A 17662-nucleotide genomic window follows, 5' to 3' on the forward strand; every position below is an offset into this window, starting at 1 on the left:
TTATATAATCAAAATGCATGTCAAAACTAATGAAGTAATAGATTTTACTTGCATTTTTTTCAACAATTGCGGTAATTGAAGTAACAGATTCGATAATTACACCGGGTGATATTTTTGTCCCTGTAAAAGGTCAAATTGTAGAGTAAGAAGTTAGACCCAGTGAGAAACTTAAATTTGTTAAAGAAACGAATGCGCTGGGCAAATAATTTAGAATACTGACTTTCATACTTTCCTAATACTTTTCGTTGGTAAACTTTTTGCACTTTTGTGAAATCTATTAGAATAATGAATTGAAATTTCATTTTCAATAATGATTCGCTAGAGTTATCCGTGTGCAAATGGTATAATATTCGTAGGAATGGTATTTTTGAACGGTATATTGATGTAAAAAGACGAAGTTATTCTTCTCTCAGATCGAATGGCTTACGAACGGAAACGTTTTCTTTGAATATCTCTATGCCAGCATGTTAAGGCTTAAATTGTAACTGTAGCTTCTCAGGACGGACGCGATAAGCATTTAATCAAAACTCTCTTTGGTTCCTTGACAATAGAAGAAAGGAAAAAGTTTGCATAAGGACTTCTGAGCGTCACTCTGTAAAGCTATGGGAACAGTTCTATTCTTGTCGAAAAACATTTGAATAGATGACATCGGAAAGTTGGCGGGACAGAAAATACAAGAGAAACCTTAAAAAATACAAAAAAAATCTTTCTTATCCATTTTGAGTAAAGAGAAATTTGTGTGTTAAAAAACAAAAACTAAATAAAAGTGGAAAGAAACAGGGAAGAAAAGATGATTATGACGGTTGATATGACAGCGTTTTGAACTGGGTGTAAAGATTTATATAAATTCATCATTTATATAATTTAGTTAATATCATTTCCAAATAATAAATTTTAAAAATAAACGCAAAAAATCCACACAAAAACAAATTAATTAAAAACTGAAGAGTTCGTTGCAACTTTTTCTTTTGTCTTCATTTGTATTATGGCGAATTAATCATCTTGCAAGACATATTTTTCTGTTAAGACTTGGTCAAGTGTCGCAAATGACTGCGCACACTTCTTGGAGGTATATCAAATGCAAAAAAAAATAATTATTTTGTTAATTCACAATTTTCAAAGTCTGTTCTTTGGAAAGAATAAAATTGAATTAAATCAAAAAGGAAGAAATAATAAATAAATCAACTCAATTATCGTGATGGATATTTTCAAATTCAAATATTATGTTGGTCTAGTGCATCAATATAGTAGTATTAGTTAATTAATTTATCAATTATAAATTGATCATGATAATCATAACAACGGAATGGAATGAAATTGAATACGCAAAACATACCTGACCACCTTCACCTTCAACCGATTGCAATTCGCGCCATTCTTCAATGGTCTGTGCCAAATCAACTTGACACAGTGGTACCTTTACTTCACCAATTTGATCGTGCTTGGAGAAACGATCAAAATCGAATATGGCAAACACAAGGGTTTTGTTCATTGCATCCGCATATGGAAGGGACTATGGAAAATAATTATGGTTATTGTTTGAACCGTCACATTGTCAAGTAGAAATAAAATTGATTTCAGTCTGAAGTCAGGTCTGAGACACCTGTCATTTTTATTAAAAAAATGCATTTAACTGATATCTAGCAAAATTTAATCGAACTGAGTTGTGTAAGTATAATCGACTTCAACGTTCTCGGTTTTATGAGCTGAATACACTTGGTCACTCACTTTCGATGCATCAATTGTTACAGTTATTTACGTATCTGTGGTGGACGATAGATTTTAAGCAACTTTGCGAGCAGAAATCGATGTAAACTTGTTCTACTCGGCTCCTCCTCGTTAGGACAAGCTTACGACTAGTTACGAAAAAATCAACTTTTCATCACTCATGACAAAATATGCTATTTTATGTGCTCGTTCTGGTTTGCCTTAATTGCTCTCCTTAATAAGCAATGAGAAAATTACGTTTTCTTGACGACTGTTCGAATGACATTTCTAGTAAGAAAAGTGCAGCACTTTCTATCCAGTGGGGAGAAAATAGAACTTTTCTCATTCGAACTGTCACAAAATGATATTTGAAAAACGTTGTGATCATTTCTGGGAGAAATAGCAAAATTCAACTCTTGTTGTAATTTCCTAATTTCTCAACTCGGTAAACAAGTAACTATTTCCTTTAATAAAAAATAACACCAATAGAAACTTCAAATGGCTTTCATAAAAATCGTTCGCCGATCGAGGAAAGAGCGAACACCTTTCAAAAGGTTCATTGGTTGCTAGGAATCTCTCGCCGCGTCATTCACAATAATTCACATTTTGACACATTTTGTATAAGGAAAATGTCACTTTGTGAGTAATTGTGAATGACGCGGCGCGAGATTCCTCAACATCCTTTCAAAAACGACTAATCATCTGTTATCGAATATGATGACCAAAATAAGCAATGAGCACTTTTATAGCTACAAAAACGTATGTCAAAAATGAAGTAAAAGATTTTGTCTGAACGACTAGGCGATACTTTGGATAACAGAAGGCACAGATTTAGTGAATATATCGCAACTTCATGACCAAATGTGCACAGCTCCACGTTCAAGTTTAGTTGAGGGAAATGCACCTGCAAGGTATTCAAGCATTGTTTACCGTATTTACATTTTCATCGTCCATTAATTGACGCTAGAGCAAATTTTCATGTTTTTCCGAAATATCTCATGGCGCATTTCCCTTCGTTAAATTTATCTGATAATTGCCAGTGGATTTACTCACTTTGAACACAAACTGTTCATTGAATACAGGACTAAGTGTTTTTCGGTGTACTTTTGTTTCGAACTTTTTCTTTTTATCTGGAAGCAAATATACTTTTACGTATGGATCGGACGTTCCGCCCATATCTAAGGCAGGTAAGTCTTCGGCTTGATGAACAGTTACGGCCAGACTGTTTGAGTTAAAGTCATACTCCAGCTAAAAATCGAATAAAAAGAAAATTGCGACGTGTAAGAGTGAAATCGGTTAATTTAACCAGAGAACCATGCTCAGAGAATAGTCTTACAAAATTACTCTGCTGCCATGAAGCAAAGAAACCGTTAGTTCTCTTACCTTATACTGTAATTTACCCAACTTTTGTACACTCTGTTTGCTTTGTTCCTCTTCATCCGGTTCCTCCGCATTTTCTGTCAATTCTTCCATATCGGGCTGTACCTAAATTGATGTTCCAAAAATGTAAGTTTATTTACGGAGATGCCTTACGATTTGACCTGAAATTACCTTTTCCTTGTACGCTGAACCAAGTAGTTGAACTGATTTTAGGTCTACGCCTTTCATACCCTTCTTGCCATCTTTGCCGCGCCGTTTTCGACAACACCGACGAATACAAAAGAAACATATTCCCAGTATCACAATACATACAACAATCATAATCGTAACTAGACCCCATGTCGGTAAGCCCAGATCTTCGGCAAGTTCTTTTGTGTCCTCTATAACCGTTTTACCGATGGTCTTGTCGGTCGCTGGTTCTGTGACATCAGATGATGTGATTGCATCGAAATCTGGAAAATGCCAATCGAATATGAACGACTATGGTTGGTGGGATGGTGTCAATAGAAAAATATTTGTTAAAGATCGAAAAGAGTTTTCATGCAAGAAAATAGAAGGAAAATTTCTCTTGTTCAGTTGATCATAGAGTGTCGATCGGTTGCTTAAAAAGATTTATAGCAAGAAAAGAAAAACGTTTTGATTTATTTATTTAACACAATTAAAATCACTGGTTACGGAAGAGTAGTGGATGAACACAGAAAATTTGATTGATAAAAAAAATTGTATACAAAAAAACATTATTGTCTGACAAAACAATTACCTTCGCTTGTTGTATCGACTGTGTGCATGAATTATTTATGTGAGTGAAGTGTATGTTTCGTTGCATTTATATTGAACGAAATTAAAAAAGAAAAATTAAAATTAACTTTCGTAAAATTTGTATATTTTTGACTTCATTATGCCCCAAATTGGCTTTCTCCCTTTTTCATATCAGCGATTGAATGTTGTATTTTAAGATAATTTTATCGATGACAAGACTTACCCGATGATTCTGTTGTACTTGTCGTTAATCTGTGATGCTTGTTGAAATTAACTAGTGTTAAATTTTTTTCCGTTTCCCTTTTAAAAATTCTCGTATTTGGCGCCATGGCGTATCTGTTTAGGAAGAAGAAAAGAAATATGTTCAGAAGAGGAGAACTCTTTAACCAACGCACGTCAAGCATGAGTGGCGCTTTTAATAGAGTACTGAAACTGGACAGTGTAATGTCATCTATTTGGCTGTCACTCGAAGTACTTTTGCTTGAAGTGCGTTGCTTTAACACTTTAGGACTTCAATCATTACACTTCCCGGACACAATATACACTCTAGGCTCACCCAGGCAATAAAAAACACCTAGTTTTGAGAAGAAAGTTTAACTTTCGCTCCACAAATACCAACTAAAATATTCAACCATTAAGACCATCACTTTCTATTCAGGGTGAGGGTATATATCTACTAAGGTTAGCCTACAAGCATGAGCAAAAAATATTTAGAAAAGTGTATCGAACGTTTACAGACGATAGCGACAAAAATTAAGAATGACGTTGACCTTTAACTCATAATACAGCAATGAAGTGATTTTTTTTAATTTGAAACTGTTAAAGATGCTCAGAACGAATTAAGTAATAGATTCGATTACTACATTTATGGTGTGATGGCAGTGTGCAATGAGATAATGGTGACCGTGAGTGTGTGTGGTTAAACAGGTATACTTAGACCTCATTCGCTTACGTAAAGATATCATACCAAAGATGCCACACATACAAAAGTCAGAACAAGTTTCAAGAACGTATATTAAGTCTCTTATAGTATAGAGCACGCCTTAGAACCTATACCATATTCTTGACCTGTGACTTTGAAATTAAATAGTCTCACAAGCCATAATTTGTCTAGAACGAAAAGTATACATAAAGACAAAATCGTTCAATGGCATTCCTCACCTCCTAATTCTCCTAATTCAATCTCCACAATACAACAGAGAAAATGCAACTTTTCCTTTCGTCTCTGGTTACACTCAATATTTTGTGCGTCAAAAGATAATTTTCTGTCGTCCTAAAGCGAGAGATTGTTCTTCGAAGTACTTAATATAGTGATTTACTTGGTTGTTTGTCTATTTCAGCTGTCCTGTGCACAAAACGTAGTTTTTACCTCTACAGGAAAGTGATTTTTTCTGACTTGACACAAAAACTACTATTTTAGAACAAAGCAAAACAAATTTTCATGCAAAGGGACGCCAGAAAAATTCTAAAATTCCTTCGTTTCCATCTCGGAGCTATGGAAATTATATTTCATCCGCCTCACATGGCAAAATTGATGTCTATATGAAGATATTTGTGTCAAAGGAAGATTGGAATTTAAAAGGAAATTTTTCAATAAAAGGTCTGTCGTGCCAGACAGAAGTCAAATTATCGAAATTTATTGTTTATGGAACGACAGGAGGTTCAATCAAAACTTTTTATGATTAAATTTCATTCTTTATTTGTTGCCAACATCTTCTTATTATTATCCTTTACATTAATTTAGACTTCATACTTTCTTAGGGCTTTTTTTGCTTTTAAAATATTTTTCCCGGCACGTCCGAGAAAATAGTTATTTTCTCACCTCAGCTGAAACTTTGACCTCAGAAAAATTCATATTCTCAGGTGACTTTTGGCCAATCAACACCATCAAAATGAAGGTTCCAACTTTTTTTTCCTTGGTGAACAAATAACTATTTTTAAGAGGTAAGTGTATGTATGTATTCTACTCAATCCTTATGAAGTAGAAGTACTGACATGATATGGCTCTGGGCGAGCATGGAAATTATGTTTTCTTCCCGGTAACAAAGTCAAAATTTCGCGATAAACAAAAATGTGAAATATACTTCCTGGCCCACAAATTTTCGGGTGTCTTGTTTAGCGAAGGCGTAGTATCCAAATTTTTAACGAAAAAATTTCCCGGTGACAAGGTTACCAGGATACCTCATTATTTCCTCGTCCGGCTTTCGGTCTACATATCCAATATTTTTAGACTGACCGACTCTTACATTAAAATTGTAGTCGTGGCATTAAACGACTGTCCTGACATCGGTACTCTTGATATGTACCATCCCACACAAGTAATATACTTGTTTTGAATAGAGCTTTAATTTTACCCGTGAAATGCGAAATTAAAATATTTTTTATGGAACAGGTTGGGTCAATCTGAAAAAAACCTCAACCTGCTTTGACCTGACCCTGATGTAACAAATTTTGACTGAAACATTTGTAAAACATGAAACCTGATCTGGAAAATTTGAAAAAACAGCTTATCAGGTAAATTTCAGTTGAGACTCAATTTTACTTCGCTCGACCATGAACTTTGTGTGGGACGAAGACAGTTACACCAACGTACTGCGTTGACTAGACGGAAATTTTTGTAATTTTGACTCTGTTATGCAGATAACTAATGGTCGATAATAGAACAACCAAATCAATATTTCATCAAAATTCAATTTTTACTCTTCTCAATTGTTAAATAATAAATTTTCCATAATATTCAATCTAAAATTACGCAAATGAAATTTTCCAGGCATTACATTTTTCGCATCACGTCAATACTCGTTAGTAATTTATGCGCACAGAATATTTACAAAAAAATTCCACCCGATAGGGCATGTATAGAACATTTTAATTGAAAGAAGGACGTCAAAATGGACGTAGGAGATGTTGCTAGTGAATTATTTAACATCAATTTGTATCGGTCGCGTTTGTTGACTGACAAAATTAGCTTTTATTAAAGGTTTCGGGCAACTCCTCATTATTCATAAATGAAAAATTTACATAAGGGAGCGCATGTAAGAGAAATGAATGAATTTTTCATCCTAATATCTAAAAGCATCAAAAGAAACTGAAGACGTTGCTTCCCATACTATGGGACCCATAGTGATCGCATAAAATATATGAGCCACTTAAACGATTGTAGCTATAGCAGTAATATAAACCATCGACCATATCTGACAAGATGAGATTTCATTTCGTTTAACTTTCGTTGTTCACGTTTATTCAGGTCAATTGGTTTCGCATATCCAAAGGAACAAAAAAAAGTTCATCTTTGAAATATAGCAACATTTTCATCGTACGCCCAAAATATGAACCCGGCATTGTAATTTATATAGCGGTTATGCGGTTATGCGTTGGAATACATCGACAGAAAAAACAAACAGTTCTGAAGCAGAATATTTTCCCATTGAGGTGGCGTTTCTCGAGTGAAGACAAATTCTTTGGGCTTTCTATAACGGAAATAGAGAGATAAATTGTTTATTGAATTGAACATTGTATTTTGTTATCACAGGATACGACATCGTAAATTTTTACTTTCGGCGAATAAATAAAGTTCGGAATTATGCATTCGTTTCACACGAACATTTACACCGAAAGGAATACTTCACATAATTTGATCATGCAATTTGAAGTCTATTTATCAATGCTCCGGATATTTTTCTCTGTTTCTCTTTTGTCGCAAATGAAAATTGGATTTTTTCCCGTCTGTATTCCATTTTATGTGTTTGAGAATGTGGTTAATGCGATGGCAAATTTCTCATTTTCCGTTTTCTAAATGTAATTTCAAGCGAACAAAGGCAACGGCGGAATGGAAAATTATTCTCTTCAAACAGTATTGAGACGGTGACTAATATGTTTAAGAAAATCCAAGTCAATTTTCGACATTTCTAAAATTATTTGACTAAAAAATTGCGATTTATTTACTGGCGTATTTATATGCCATTTTCCCCGTCTCGGCGATATCACTCGAGGGGTAACCAAAAAGACTAAATTGTAGACAAATCCAAATAGCAAACAACAATTCAAAGGACCTAAAACGAATACCCTTTTCCAGATGTCAAAAACATTCACCAGTTCAGTATACTTATCGAATCTATTACTTCCAATGATTTAAGTAGTTTCAACTGATTTCAGATGAACACAAAATCTTTAACTTTATTAGTTTAAACACTTCGTACCATCACCGTAAATTGCCACAATAAAGTGACTGAGTCAGTGCAATTTCCTTAAAGCGTTCGGTTACGAAGGGAAAGTACCCCATGAATTAAAACTGAAATTCAAGTCCATCTGCCAACCTCCGAGTGTGAACTTGTCTGATTTCACTGAATTTTACAACAAAAACCTGTAAGGTAAATGAGGTCAGATGTCAGGCAAATCTGACCTGATATAATTGAGCTTTCCTAGGTTTTCAGATTTCAGGTAAATTTTGGTCAGGTAAATATAATCAATTTCGGTTCAATTCTATTCGAATTCAGATAATCTGTGCTCCAGACTTCTGGTTAACCAGACCAGTTCCGAGCCTTAGTTAACGTAAAAGACCAATACTTTTGTTGCCAATCAAAATAGTTTTTGACTGGAAAGTATATTTTGAACTCAGCTTGTTACAAATAAAAGAAGCGAATACTTTAATTCCAAACGTAAATGGGTGTGAGACATGACTATCGATGGTGCTACCCCTTCTTTTAAATTGAGCTGCATAAAATCTACACATATTCTCTGGCAGGTTACATCGGCATGGCAATCGGTTTGTAACTAAGATACGAAGAACCAGGCAAGTGGAATTGGGAAACGTAGAGTATCTTAGAGTAACATTCATACGTTCTACATACAATTATGCAAAACGCGTTCGCAATTCCTGTTGAGGTAAATGGTGTACAATGTTAGAAAATTTAATTGCTTTTCGTTTGATCAAAAATTACGAAAATGATGAACTTAATATGAAGGACATTTCGTGCAAAATTGAACTTGGACGGAATACGAGCCATCCGAAAAATTATATTTTTTGTAATAAAAATTCACTTCATAGTCCTCTTGTTCTCTGTCTCTGTCTTGGACTAACATTAAGATTCCGACCACAGTAAAATACTTCTCGTTTAATGTTGAATATAAATCAAGTGAAAAGGACCAAGGATTTTGGCAATAAAACCGAAACCATAATCAAGGTTCATATAGGTCAAACGATATCTTGGTGGCAATGTGTTCAAGCCGATCTGTCGCCGTTATTGTGACACAAAATTTACATTTCTTTTGCTCGAAAAGTCTGTAAGGAAAAATATACTAAGCCTAACACATAAATTACGATGAAAACTAATAAGAAACTGGAATAATTACATGAAGAGTGTATAGGTTATTTGTATGCCACTGGCATGACGTTGTACGAAAGCAACTTCTTCGGTAGTTGTCGACGGAGAATTACGTTGATATCAAGCATACAACTTCATGTTAACCGACGAATGTACAGGAAAATTAATTATTCATTTTTTGATGAGTAAATCCATATTCATGAAGTCTAAGTGGATGAAAATAAATTCAGAAAGGAAGAGGTATTATACACCGGCGTACGTTTGGGAGAATGTAATCGGAAAAGTTTGATCTTTCGAGCGAGTAATAATTTCTTATAATTCCACTGCAAACAGTCGAACGATAAAAGAATTCCATTCGTTGCCACTTACTGTATTGTTTGCTCCTCATTGTCTTGAACTTGAAATCATTTCTGACTTAATTAACCTTCCTACGAAGGAAAACAAATCTCCCGAAAAGTCTGTATCAATGGTGTGTCTTCCGAAATTATCTTGAAACGAACGTGATTATGTACACACTGGTAATTCATTTTGCTTGTCTTCTATTGATTAAATAGAATGGCTATGATACTATCAATAACAACCCGAAGGCATAAAATCGATGTAAACATTGTATAGAGGCTGAATACACAATAAAATCCGTATTTATCTCTGTATTTTTATAATTTGCAAAAGTTTTCCTTTTTCTATTTGCCTTTGGTCGAACAGTCGTACAGTCTGCACAGTCGTATAATATACTCTCTTGCTATTTTTCGACTATTTTTACTTCTAGGTCTGTTTGATTTACAACGAAGTTGTGCGGTATTCGGCATTATGGTGAAGTTATTTGGATACGAATAATGTTACCAGAAAAATCGATAGACAGTTTTTAGGCTGACATAATAAAAATTAAAAATTTAAACTGTTTGTGTGTCATGGTCTCGAGCCAACGAATGGGTATGCTCTTTGTATTTTTTACAATTTACAATTGCTCACAGATCAAAGGAAATATCACAAGTTCGATTAAAAGCGCCTGCTATTTTTTGGGAATTTAATTCTTAAAAATTCCAATTAATTCTTACAAAATTCTTAAATTGTAAGGAATTTAAGAATTTTTAGGATTTTTTTCAAGAATTAAGTTCTCAAAAATAGGCCCTGGTTTTGGCTGGTGATTCTAATGCTGAAATGGACTGTGACATTCTATTTTAGCTTGAGCATAATTATATTTCCTTTCCAACTGCATACGTTATATATTATCCTCATGGCGTTTTCATCTGCTATTAGAGTACTAACATTTTAGAAAGAAATTAAAAACTTTTTGAGCTGATTTTTGTAGCACATTTTGTATGCGATGAAAAGTCATTTTCAATTTTGATAAACGAGGAAAAATTAGCAAGAGAAATCTGAAATTTTCTCGTTTAAGATTTTATTTCGTAATATCTGCAATTCGGTACTTATTGTTAAAAAAGACGTGGAAATCTGTGGAAACAGTGGTGAGGTGAATTATACATTTCAATTTATTTTTTAAATTGCCTGACCGCTGGTTGCACTCAGGTTGATACAGAGAATCCTTTTTTTTAATTCACTTTTCCCATTGTTCGAAAGTAATTTTTGATTTTCGAAGTACTAGACTTAGATGTCATAATTTCTCTGACATGTGTGAAGTGAAACTAATACTATTAACTGGATTAAGTAGCGCTGAATAATGTAGTTTCAAAATGGTTGGTTTGGACAGTTTAAGTCAGAAAGTGTTCCCGATCATGTAAAAACAAAATCGAATTTACTTGCGGATATAATCTACAAATCATGACATATCATGTCAGTTTGAGGTATGCGTGAATAGGTAAACTTCTGAAGGTCACGAAACATTTACTCTACTAACCAAACTCTACTGAAATGATACATTTCATTTATTTCCGAAAAAATATACTTAAGGTCAGGTTATATGTTCGCTTACATCTGTACGATATATTCGACCATAACCTGGCCTCAATTGAAAAAATTAGAATATTTACAACAGCAAAAAAAAACAAAAATCATGAATAATTAAGAGAAAAATCTTTCATAGAAGGTTCTCTGTGGCATTCATGAGTGTAAACATATCTTAATACAATCACCAAATCTGTTACTTCGTTCGTTTAAAGTATCGCATAGGGTTTGCTACACAATCTATTTCTTCATTACTTTTAGCAATCACTTTGCTGCATAAGACAATATCAAACTAATATACCTAAGATTTCGATTTGGGGCGTGGTATGTCGGTTGTTTAAGTCGGAGAAAGTAAACTAAGTAATTCACTAAGTAGGATACAGTGGTCACAGCTAGGACCTAGGTCGTCATTGGGCCTCTAGCCTGTCACAGACGGCAAGCATATTAACAGTTTTACTATTCAAACTATTACTTCATTTGATCGAAGATTTTCGTAGATTGATTTCAAAAATCTTTTACTTCATTTGTTTTGAACATGATTTTTGCTATATAATAACTCATCAGTCAGAGCTTGTCGTTTATTCTTGCTGTCGTTGTTGATAACAGATGACAGCTGTCTGTAACAGGCTAGTGCGTGATACATTGGTCCTGTTTTAGGATAATTATTTCACAGCGCCTTGTTAAGAGAAATTTAATAATCAAAGTCTGTGTCTATGTCTTCTCTCATTCAATACACTTTTGAATATAAGACACTTCAACGACAGCAACCATAAGTGCTCAAAGTTTAAAGTTTTTTAACTAGAGATACTGACCTTGCAAGCTGCTACCCCAAAACAAAACTGTAAATATCGATGACTAACACTCACAACTGGCTTCTGTGTATATTTGTTAGTCTACAAAAATGATCCTCTTTAAATAATGTTCTACGATTGACTAACTATAATAATGTAATGCGTCATTTCATCCTTCTATTTATGTATCGATATATATACGTTATGATCAAGGAGCATTGAATGACAATACTGTTACATCAATTTGTAATTATAGAACAACAATCACAGAAAATGAACAGAAAAGCATCGCTGAGTTTGTCAGATGTAATCGTTTCAATAACGAATTCAATCACGTATTTAGTTCGTTATCGCAAAGTTTTGTCGTAGGCACGGTAAATAAATCATTTTTATTCTGAATTTATCGATGAGATTCAATAGACAAAAACACAATGAAACGTTAATGTTACACCACATCGTTACGATGGGTAAGTTAAGAATAGAATGAGGCAGCTTTTAAGCCATGAAGATCCAGTTCGTAGTTACACCGAGTCATTGAAATTTTTATCGTAAGAAATTTCTTTACGAAAACTTGGTCCTGAAGCCTTTACAAACTAACAATTAGGACATCAACTGAAAATAAACCAAACATTTTGTTGTTGTTACTTTTCCATTAACAACTAATTCTAGTGGGTTTTTATGGCTCCACCGAATTAATTAACCTCCAGAGACAATCCAACGAAAATCAGTTTTATCGTTCAGTTGTTCGTCACCGCCAAACTACGCTAAAAATATCTCAAGTAATTGTGTTCGTAATAAAACTCAATGCTTGTATGTACAGTTACACCAGTGAATGTGTGAACACCATAAGTGTACCGTCTGTGAAAATATGTACGTTGCATGAGTTTGAATATTGAATTGAGACAATTTGAGTTGTTAGTTAATATTAGAAATGATGGACACAACATCAGGCGAAGCGTCGCTCGCGTAAATCCTGCGAGTTTTTTTTATTGTTATTATTAAATGTGAGTGAGTATAGAACGAAGTGTATGAGTATGTATTAAGTGATCTAACATACGAGATTGGAAATAAGGTGAGTAGTTGGTGCGAGCACGAACCACTGCAAGGATCACGAACCACTGCAAGCCTAACACTCATCACCACAGAATATATTGGTCGACTCTATCTTTTCTTGTGGTCTGGCACCAGAGACTGGTGTGCATAGGGATTGTCCACTCTAGTAAGATCAGGGAGTAGAGAACAAAGGATCTTTGATCTGGTTACCTACTTCTCAATTGAAGAAGCCTTACAAAACCCTAATAAATCCATCTAAGTATTATCATCAAATCTATTACTTCTTTTGTATAAATCATTGCCTGTTGATGTACATACAGTCTTTAACTACATTAGTTACTTATAGGTGTTTGTTATGTGAATATCTAAAACAACGCAATGCAGCTAAATCTATGAATCTTCAACTTTTCTTATAATTCGCTAATTGGACATCCCCTTTTCGGCATTTAGATAATAAGATAAACAGACACTAGCCAGAGTTTGTGCTGCTTTTATCGAGGCTTTTATCGACGTTGTTTTTAACGGATTAATGGCTGTTAAGCCACAAAACTTTGAAAAAAAAGAGAAAAAATATCTACGACAGTTATAGAAAACGTAAAGCTTTTCCCTATTGGTCAGAGAGAACTTTTTACAGAACAAAAATATTGAGTCCACACCATCATGAACATTATGTAATATTCATGTGAGAATATAAGAAAATTCGGTTTGAAAAATATTCATCCGGATAAAAGTCCATATCTCTCTTTAAAACAGTGTGGTTTTATAAACCACTTGAGGTAAATAGATACTCGCAAAATAATGAAAACATACAATCAATAATTCACCAAAGCTCCACATCACATCAAATAAACATGATGCTCTTTTAGCTCGAATTTTTTCTTTGTTTTTAAGTATTTGAAGAAGAAAAAAATGAGCGTATTTTGCTCCATGAACGGAACAACAACAACCATTCTTTCAATTATAAATGTACCACTTTTTTGTTGTTGTCTGAATGTTTTAAATTGAAAAGCAAAAAAGGAAAAATATCCGCAGGCTTTTCGGGAATAATTTACCAAACAAAAATGAAGCGTTATAAGTGAGAGGACCATCTGTTTCAATTTCCCATCGTTTCGTAGCTTAACATCGGATATATTTTGAATGGATGAGCCAAAGTTACATCACAAATCGTAAAAGGTAACGTAAAAAAATTAACTTTTGGGTGGTGTTTAAAGTTGATAGGAGGCAAAGCGAGGTGCCGAGGTCAGTACTCAGATAAAAGTACAATACGAGTCATTTCATTCTGCTTTGGACTTAAGGCACTTTATGTGACGAAGAAGAATGTGCTGGAAGTACTGCTGCAGCAATGAGAGAAATGAGTTCTGGCCTTAAGAGGAATCACCAAATTTGGGTAATCTGCACGATTTTCTCGGTGCACATAAAACCTATGGCTAAAAAAATATTTTTCATTTAAAGCTAACATACTTTTACAGAAAATAATGGTTCCACATTTTTGAAAAACTTTTTCTTTTTAAAGATATCGCCGATCAAATAATAAAAAACGCAGCAATGTAGGCTACAATTTAGCCGAGTGGTGATTCCTCTTAAATAATTTCAAATAAATCATTTTTGGCTCATTTTTGTGTTTCGTTTCCATTTTCTTACATTTCCTCAAAATTGAGCCATCATAGCCTTCATGGTAAAAAAAATGATTTAAAGAATTTCTCGGATCGGATACTAATATGTCATTAAGTACTATGGGTCTTTTAAGTTATTCAAGGCCGTAACGCATTTCATTCATTGCTGAAGGACAGCAAAGGAAAACCAGGCAGCACCAGTTTATTTGACAAGGTACCTGAACTATCTAGAAGCCCTATATTTTGCGAATTAGGTTAATTCAACTTGTGACGGTGTTCATTTTCAAACAATGGATTGGGTCCCTTATTTGACATTCGAAAAATGAACGGCTCCTGCCTGGTTTTACTCTGCCGTGGTCTTTCGTATTTTGAGATGATTGTGATTCTAATCCTTGACTTGGTTACTTAACGTTTTGATTTTTTTTGGTGTTCTCGAAAAACGTAATGACTGTACGTACATGTTCATCACTGAACATTTAAATTATCCAAATCATCTACGACACGACGAATCAGTATTATTCCCAGAAACATTTCCTCTCATTTTGACATATAAATAAATTGCGTAGGCTGACCGGACGGGCACATTAAAAATGAATTATTGAATATCGATCACACAACGATGTGGAATATTTTGCAATTTTTTTCCCTTTAAATGGCACATAACAAATGTGGAAAATAATCATCATACCGACCCGCTTTCAACCAATTAGTTCAATTGATTGTAATTGAATGAATCACCAGTGAGAAGCACCGTCTATATTATCCAAAGGGCGATTAGATATGTAATCGATGCAGAACGCAAATAAATTTATTTATTCAATCCACATGACATTTTCGCACCCCAGAACAATATTTTGTTATTGAAAAAGCCACAGTATACACACAACGGTAAAAAGAAATTCATTTTTTTTATCGCCAGACTTGAATATCAAATTATATGTTGACACGACCTTCCCCATAACAATTTTCGTTAATACGACGTAACCACAACACGATCTCCATTCTACTTCTAAACTCTTGTAATTGTGTGCAAAATTTACTATCAACGCATTATTTCTGTATAACTTCGTTTTATTGATCCATCACCACATCCCATAGAGAAATAGCGAAATTTCGTTCTGTATTTTTTGTGTGTGGAAAAACTCTTACAATGATACGTTTAGTGGCTGCAATAATCGAGCTTTTTTCCAATGCATTGGCCCCAAATACAATTTAGAATTGAGTACACTGAACACTGAATCTTATTCTGTTGAAACGACGAAAAAATATTGAAAAATCATAAAGACAGAGTTGATAGGCAATGACGAACTTTCGATGGAAATATTTCGAAAGCTAAATCTCGTCTTTTATGTGCTTTTAAGCCTCTTTTATGGGTTACTGTTGATAGTAGATCCCATCAGCGTTTTTAACGCCTTCATAAAATATTATTTTGTTAATTAAGAATTTTCTTTATCGGTCGATCGAAGTTGTACTCGCATACGTATAAACTTGGTCTTTTCTTCTGTACACTTCAATGGAAGAGATAAAAGGAATACCGAGGATTTGTAAAGCATAGAAAAAAAACACCTTCAGCTTTTTAAGGTCAATCAAAATTCCGTTTTATCAGAATGGTTGAAATCGTCAAATCACGAATAATGTCAGTCCATTTGACTTCACTTGAATGGAAAATATTTACGTAACCAGAGCCCTCATTCATTCATACGAATTGCTTCAATATCGAAATAAAGTCAATGGATGAAAAGTGTACGGGGAAAAAGCTCTCACCTAAAAAATGATTTCTTTTCGAAATGTCGTTAATCCAATTTTGCGAATATATCCACTAAAATTCAATGTTACAGTTCCATTCAACACTACATCAATCGCATCTTAACTTAAAACACACTTTGAACTTGTTTTCGACAATTTTTCACCAGTTTTCCACCAACAATTCCGTTTTAAAATACCGATTGTACGTGCAACCAAGAGCAAACGATTTTCCGGACATATACCAAGATGGTGGCTTTTATGTGAATGTGGAAAATCGATTTCGATGAAAATTGGATGTGACGGAATGAATATCTTTTTCGTTCTACAATTCCACAATAATTTAATTGAAGAGTTTGCGTATTGTATTTCTGCCATAGATGCGCATGGATTTGAAGAGCTTTTCACACAATATTTTGGTGATAACACTAGAAAGCTTGTGTACTGGTGTACAATGCGACAAACTTCACACTTGAGGTAAATTTTACGAATTCAAATTTCTCAGACGAATGATTTTATTGGCCACGTTCTGTTCTCATGGAACAACTATAACAATGATTTGAAAATTTCGATTTTTCATCATTGAAACAATTCACACACTCGGTTTGTTTACGTTACGATTGAATAGAAATTGATTAGATTGTAGGTGGTAATTTGGTTGTTGCAGTAGTTCATGCAAATTAAGTGCACGAACAGAATATGCTCTATTTGGTCGAAACGAGAATGTTCGTTGAACCTTTCATTTTTACTCATTTCAAGTATTTATTCAGGTGAGTATGACAATAGAAATCGACGATGATTTTCGCGGGAAACGAGTTATGCCAATACCCTCTCTAGCAAACAAACTAGGAAAATTAGGGTGATAAAACTGCACCGTGTATGCTGTCATAGAATATTTTACACTTTTAAATATAAAATAACTGAAGTACGAACATCCATGTCAAGGCAGCTCTCTAGCAATATCACACTGATTGTTTGCAAAATTAGGAGGCCAAAAATCGTACAGTGTCGGCTCGTAAATTTCATTACACTGTATTCATACACTTCTAAAATGATGAAAATTACAAGCCGACACTGTACGATCTGTGGCCTCCTAATTTTGTAAACAATTGGTGTGATGTTGCTAGAGAGCTGCCTTGGCCATGTCCTTTTTGTGTTGAAAATATTATGTTTCTTATCACCAGTTCGAAAGTGAATAATTTGTGTCTGTCATTTGTTTTTTTGTGTTTTGCTCAATCATTTTGGTATGTAATTGGTTGAAATTTTGTGGTTTTGTGTGATGTCGATATTGCTTAAAAAAAAGCACGGCACGGCAATTCCATCACAAAGAAAATCAGTGTCAAATTTGTTAAAACAAGTTGGTATTTTGACTGCGTCAAAACAAAGT

General features: G+C 34.0%; 1 protein-coding gene across 5 annotated transcripts in view; it reads right to left on the reverse strand.

The window, feature by feature from the left end:
- Window positions 1-16599, reverse strand: part of LOC119066723 (synaptotagmin 1-like) — a 35054-nt gene extending 18455 nt beyond the window's left edge. For 2 of the 5 annotated variants that reach the window (XM_037169339.1, XM_037169338.1), the window contains exons 1-7: window positions 16297-16598; window positions 4070-4182; window positions 3848-3865; window positions 3259-3539; window positions 3091-3192; window positions 2761-2955; window positions 1337-1513 (exon numbers count right to left, since the gene is read on the reverse strand). In XM_037169339.1, the coding sequence (XP_037025234.1) occupies window positions 1337-1513; window positions 2761-2955; window positions 3091-3192; window positions 3259-3539; window positions 3848-3865; window positions 4070-4175 (879 nt within the window). In that variant the 5' untranslated portion in view covers window positions 4176-4182; window positions 16297-16598. Of the gene's footprint in view, window positions 1-1336; window positions 1514-2760; window positions 2956-3090; window positions 3193-3258; window positions 3540-3847; window positions 3866-4069; window positions 4183-16296 lie in introns of all 5 variants that reach the window. The other 3 variants (XM_037169340.1, XM_037169343.1, XM_037169341.1) reach the window with 3 other exon arrangements.
- Window positions 16600-17662: the final 1063 nt, after the last annotated feature.

This window comes from Bradysia coprophila, chromosome IV, assembly GCF_014529535.1.
Source record: "Bradysia coprophila strain Holo2 chromosome IV, BU_Bcop_v1, whole genome shotgun sequence".
In the NCBI taxonomy this organism is placed as follows: domain Eukaryota; kingdom Metazoa; phylum Arthropoda; class Insecta; order Diptera; family Sciaridae; genus Bradysia; species Bradysia coprophila.